At 51.9% G+C, this 5,832-nt stretch overlaps 1 protein-coding gene across 1 annotated transcript in view; it reads left to right on the top strand.

Annotated features, from left to right (window-relative positions):
* The window catches only part of LOC104870119 (keratin-associated protein 16-1), a 6,908-nt gene extending 1,306 nt beyond the window's left edge, over positions 1 to 5,602 (top strand). The window contains exon 2 of the mRNA XM_033763129.1: positions 5,077 to 5,602. Coding sequence (XP_033619020.1) covers positions 5,077 to 5,602 — 526 coding nt within the window. The remainder of the gene's footprint in view (positions 1 to 5,076) is intronic.
* Positions 5,603 to 5,832: the final 230 nt, after the last annotated feature.

The following is a 5,832-nucleotide window of genomic DNA, read 5'->3' as shown; positions in this document are numbered from 1 at the left end:
GCCCGCAGAGGCCAAGGCAGCCAGCCCGCTTCCCCGAGAGACACCGGCAGCCCAGCCCGCTGCCAGCAAGCCCGCCAACCGCTGACCAGGCCCCAGGCCACCGATCGACAGAACAAGCCACAGCTGCAAAGAAAATAGGTCTTAGCCAGGCTCCTCCCCGCACGCTCTGCGCTCCCCACCTGCTTATGCTTCAGAGAACTCACCAGGAATGTCAGGGTTCTGGGGGACCCAGGAAGGCCTCCTGGGCACGGACAGGGAGCATTCTGAGTTCTGCCGCTCATCCGAGGAGAGCCGTGTCGCCATAACACCGGTGTCTTTCCTGACACAAAATGTCCTCTCTTCTTCGTGGGCTCACTCGCGGTACCCGGGTCTCTGGCACTTCCTCAGCGAGCTACATTTAACAGTCCAATAAAAGTGGCTAAGTCAAGCGATGTGCCTTTCTCGTCCCATAGTCTCACCGGAAGACTTGCTCGTTTTGGGGAGCGGTTCTATCCACCCATCACGCGTCCATGCACATCAGTCTCTCCGTCCATCCAACCAACCGTCCTTACCCATCCGTCTCTGCCCATCCCTATCTTTAGCTGGCTTGGCGTCTGCTCACCTGCGGAGTCGGGATGGGTAGGGCTTCTCCTGAAGGCTGCCCACTCTGGCCCCGGCTGGGCTGGCTGCCCTTCCTCTGTGCTGTATTCACCTTTTGCCCACCAGCCACCTCCTCTCCCTCCAGTTATCCACCCACATCCATCTGTATCATCCATCCGTCTACCCACCCACCTAATCATACCTACCCACTCGTGCCTCGGTCTACACCCATCTCTATCCGTCCACCCGTCTCTTTATACACTAGTCCACTCATCTAGTATTATTATATAGCTGTTAAATAGGTACCAGGAACTTGGTTGGACTCTAAGAATGAGAAGACCAAAGTCTCAGTCCCCAGTCCAAGTAGCTCACTAGCAGGACGACACATAGGCAGTGAGACAGTTGGGTTCCTTTGTGCTAAGCTCAGGGTCTGTGCAGCTCTGCAAGGTGTGTGTGCGGCGGGGAGCAGGTAAAAATTCTTGGGGAATGTGATGCTGGGGCTGAACCTTCCAGCACAAGTAGGAGTTAACCAGTAATGAACAGGGAAGGAAGAGCTCTTGAGGCCCGAGAAAACATGCCAAATGTATGGGACTTAGCAGAAAAACTCTCACGAAGCATGGCTTGGGCAGGAGTGTCCTTAGAGGATGGGGGAGCTTGAGGTCAGGGTAGGCGGTGATCTACCTAGGCTGGGCCTTGGGTGCTAGGCAGACGCCCCTGGGTTTGGTGCGGGACATGAAGGCGTAGAGTACGTGTATGTGGGGCAGGGACCTGAAGATAGATAGATAGATAGACATGCATAAGTGAGATGAGTTTTGGGAAGCTCCTCTAGCCTAGTGCGGGGACCTAACGGAAAGACATGGTCCTGGAAGAAGCCGATGGTCTGAAGTGGATGAAACAGCAAACGGCGATCATGTTTCCAGTAAGGAAGTTTGCTTAACGCAGATTTCCTGAGGGACGGTTTTTATTATCTTCTCCTGGTCCCCTACAGATGCTATGTGTAGAACCCATAGGGTTCCTCTCATAATCTCCGAGGGGAGAGTTTCTTGTCCTCAAGGTAGAGCTCAAGCCCGTGGACCGTAGGCAAAGTTAGTTAGACCAGGCTCCTTGACTTTGGAACTGTTGGCATTTTGGCTGGGCGATTCTTTGTGGTGGAGACCGTCTTACACATGGTAGCATTCCTGGTGTCCACCAACTGGACATTGCCAAGTGTCCCCCGGGGCCGCAAATCCACTCGTTTGAGAACCGTTCGAGGACGAAAGTCAAAAGTGAAACTTATTCTGCACATTGATGTTGGAGTTACTATCTCGTCAGGCCGTTGGGGTTTGTTTCTTTCCCCTTTCAGGGCCCAAAGGAGTGGTTAGGTAGGGTGTTAAGTCTCTGTAGGAAACCCTGGACTTACTGTTTCATACATCACAGCAATTCTGCGAGGTAGGATTTCTTTCCCCCTGTTTTCTTTTCTAGCTATGCAATGAAACAGCTGAAAGACGAACGAGGTACCTCTCATCAGCACACAAGTAGATTGTAGTTACACACACAGTGGAATAGTGTACATAGCAAAGTGGCTGCACAACGACTGTGTGCTTCAAAATGGGTGCCCCTTCCTAGCATTATGCTGGCTCATACAGGCAAGGTCTGGAAGACCACGCACACATACACAGGGGGAGAGTAAGAGAGACACAAAACTGAGATAATCAGTAGTAACACACACATGACTAAAACCCAATTTAGTCTGAAGCGTGTATTCTTTATGGCTAACCATATTTCTCGACGTGGTCACAAGATGTCTTCGGTGACATACATGTCTTTAGCTCCTCAGACCACGCAAAATAGAGTTTTTTCTCTTCACTAGTGGTTTCTTTGAGAAGAAAGAACATGAGAGCAAAAGCACTTAGAAAAATGGGTGAAAAATGAATTGCCTAAAAACTAAGTGGATATAGATTTTTTTTTCAGGAAAGTTGATGTGGTCTCTCAAACACATTCATGTTCCTATTTGATCGACCTATTTGGTAAAAGCCAAAGTATTTCCTCTGGGGAGGCATAGCTTTGGGGTACAAGGACTCAAGAGTAACACACAGTGCAGGGATCCCTATAGTTTGAAAGATGCCAAAAGGAGCACAGATGAGGTGAACACAAGATGTGATGCGTGGCATGACGTAAAAGTAAGGGCAGGACAAAAGCATTTTGATGACCAGGTGAAGGTTTTCCAGTTACTGTGCTGATTGGAAGTTTCTTATTCTTTTAAAGAGGGCAAAGAGAGGTTCAAAGAGAAGGTGTTTTGTAGCTGGTGCTTTGCAAAATATCCTCCGGAATTGTGGACGTTTTCAGTAATTTGTGAGGCAGCTAAAGAAGAATGAAAACCTCTCAAGAAAAACAGCAATGTAGTTGAGAAAATTTTGGCACCTTGAAGACTTAGGTGACCGGTTAACATGTCTGACCGTGAGCTAGGAGCACAGCCAGAGATCGAGTCCAGCTCTGTCTGACCGCCCCATCCCACCACGTGCCTCCAGCATGAGCTTAGACCAGGATGTGGACCAGTGTGGACGGGCATGGACAGATGCTGGGTGGGTGGGCGGATCACTATGGATGGATGGGTGGACAGACGGACGGAAAGACATTGTTTGGCCATGCAGAGCCTGGACAAGCTCAGAGAAGATCAAGGGTCAGGGGAGCCCCTCACACATTCCTCTGGGAGGAACTGGTTTAACTGTACACTTGCTTTGCACTGACGTCCTGATAGTACTTCTGGTGGCTGTAGTTTCATACTTTTAGAAATTATGTGCTGCTGACTCCACATTATGAGCCTCCTTAGCCCTTCTCTGCCTTCTGCTCCTCCTCTTCCTCTTTGCTCTGATACTGGGGATTGAATCTAGGGCCTTTGCACTGAGCTCCATTCCCATCCCATTTAAAATACATTTTATTTTACAGCAGTGCCTCAGAAAGTTCTGTGTTTCCCAAGCTGGGCTCAAACTTGTGATCTTCCCAGAGTGCTGGGGTTACAGACACGTGGGACCATGCCCAACTTCTAATTTTTCTCGATGAAATATTTCCTGTTTTAAAACCTCCCAAATGAAAAGGTCATCTTTGGGTGTGTTGCTAAGTAGAGGCAAACATTCAACTAGTTTGCTGTAGCTGATAATTATAGCCGCAGAGGTGGACAGATGATCCCCAGCCCAGGGCCTGGGCAGCCTGCTCAGAAGTCAGTGCCGTAAGCCACTGTACAAATGCCAGCCTCCATCTGTTTGAGTCTGCCCATCTCCCCAGTGCCAGAAAGTCTCATGGGTAGATGGCTGAGGTCAGAGATTTCAAGCTGAGCCAGCTAGGTCTGAATACTCCTGATTTTGCATATAATCTGAGGAACAGGACTGCAGCTCTCTCAGTCAGGGTTGCAACTTCTAACACAGCAATGACAATTATACGTACTGAGTTCATTGCCGGGGTAATTGAAATATGCAGTCCTGGGCTTGGTACAGATCAGTATGCAGCCAGTGGAAGCCTCCACAGTTGCTATTGGTTGTAATATTAATAAAGTTCCGGTTCTAGGAAGAGGTGGCGACATTTAAGTGTCCTTGGGCTCCTGCACCGACTTTTCTGGTCCCTGTTATTGGTACCCTGTCTCCCAGCAGGGCCAGAGCTTCGCTTCCTGATTGTGTAGATGGACGGGGTTGTGTTCCTGGAGGAAGACAGGGTGCGGTGGCTTGGGGGAGGCCTCCTGATGAGGGGGTAGCACCTGCTTCAGCGGGGCTGGGGCCCCACCTGTAAAGAGACAGCTCATCCCAGAGCAGCACTGATGAACGCAGGTTCAGCAAAGAGAACTTCTAACTTAACAGACACATTTTTTTTTTTTAAGTTGAGACATCTCTGGGACTCCTGAAGCTTTGTAATCAGATGTTGGTATGCAAATGAGTAAAAACAATAACAAGGAAAGATACTATTTGCGGTGCCAGCACCCCTGGTGAAGGACTATAAATGCCTCTCCGTGTAAGATCTTTCAAACTCAGACATCCTGAGTCTGCGACTGCCCAGCAAGGTTGGCAAGAGCGCCATGGTGAAGAGCTGCTGTCCTGGAAAGGACTCGGCCACTCCAGCTGTGCCTACCACCGCCACGTGCCCACGAGGTGGCAGAGTCCGAAATGCTGCCTTTCTGCCCAGTTCCTGCCAGAGTAGGACGTGGCAACTGGTCACATGCCAAGAAAACCATCAGCCATCCCGCAGCCTTCTGAGGGGCTGTGAACCTGTCTCTTGCCTCGCTCCCCACCTTCCGGACATGTCTTGTGTGGGTTTCGTTTGCCGACCCGTTTGCCCCGGCACTGCCTGCTCTGAATCCAGCGCTGACCACTCTCCTCATCTGGTCCCCTCCCCTCCACCGTCCTGCCCGGACTCGGCTGGCTGTGAGACAAAGTACCGCGACGCCAGTTCCCGCCAACAAAGCTGCTGCCGGGAACCTGTCTGCCCATCTGGGCCATGCCAGGCAGCATGCGGCCAATCCGCCTGCCGTGATGCAAACTCCTGCCAGCCATCCTGCTCAGAAGCAACTTCTTGTGCTGAACCATCCTGCCCACCAGTTCTCTCGGCAGCAAGTCCGTGCCCACCAAGCTGCTGCCAAGGTTCGTGGCACCCCACTGGAGGTGAGGACCAGCCCTGCAGTGCCACATGTTACCAACCCATCTGCTGTGTCTTTGAGCCTTGCCAGTCCATTCCCTGCATTCCTGTTTCCTGCCAGCTGATGACCTGCATGTTCAGTTCTTGCAGTCCTACTTGCTGGGTGCCCTGCTCTTGCCAGTTGTGCCAATGTCAACCAGTGTCTCCCGTGTCCTTCATCTGCCAGCCATTGGCCACCTGCCAGTCCCCTTGTTCTGAGAAGAACTCCTGCAAGCCAGTTTCCTGTGGCACCTTGCGCTCTGGCCACCCAACCTATGGTGGACCCGCTTCCCACAGTTGTGGCCGAAAGTCCCCACTGTGCCAGCCAGCTTGTTGTGTGACGGGTTCAGGCAAAGCACCCAGCTGTGGCTCCAGCTGCTTCTGAGCCACGTCTCCAAGTGTGTGCAAAACAAGCACCAGCTGGCCGACTTCCTGCCGGCCACACTGTGAGCTGAGCTGCCCTAAGTCCACGCTGGGCCGGAGAGCACCCCGTACTCCCCAGAGGTGCGCCGCTGTGCAGGAGCATGGCCAGGCCAGGGTGCCTGCCTCCAGGGGCTCCAATGCTGCCCACACTCTGCTGTTATCAGGACCCAGCCCCTCATTCCCTCCGATGCT

This window comes from Fukomys damarensis, unplaced genomic scaffold (genome assembly GCF_012274545.1).
Source record: "Fukomys damarensis isolate Sample0158 unplaced genomic scaffold, DMR_v1.0_HiC HiC_scaffold_13, whole genome shotgun sequence".
NCBI lineage: Eukaryota > Metazoa > Chordata > Mammalia > Rodentia > Bathyergidae > Fukomys > Fukomys damarensis.
The sequence above is the reverse complement of the archived record's forward strand: the minus strand, read 5'-3'. Positions and strand labels throughout refer to the sequence as shown.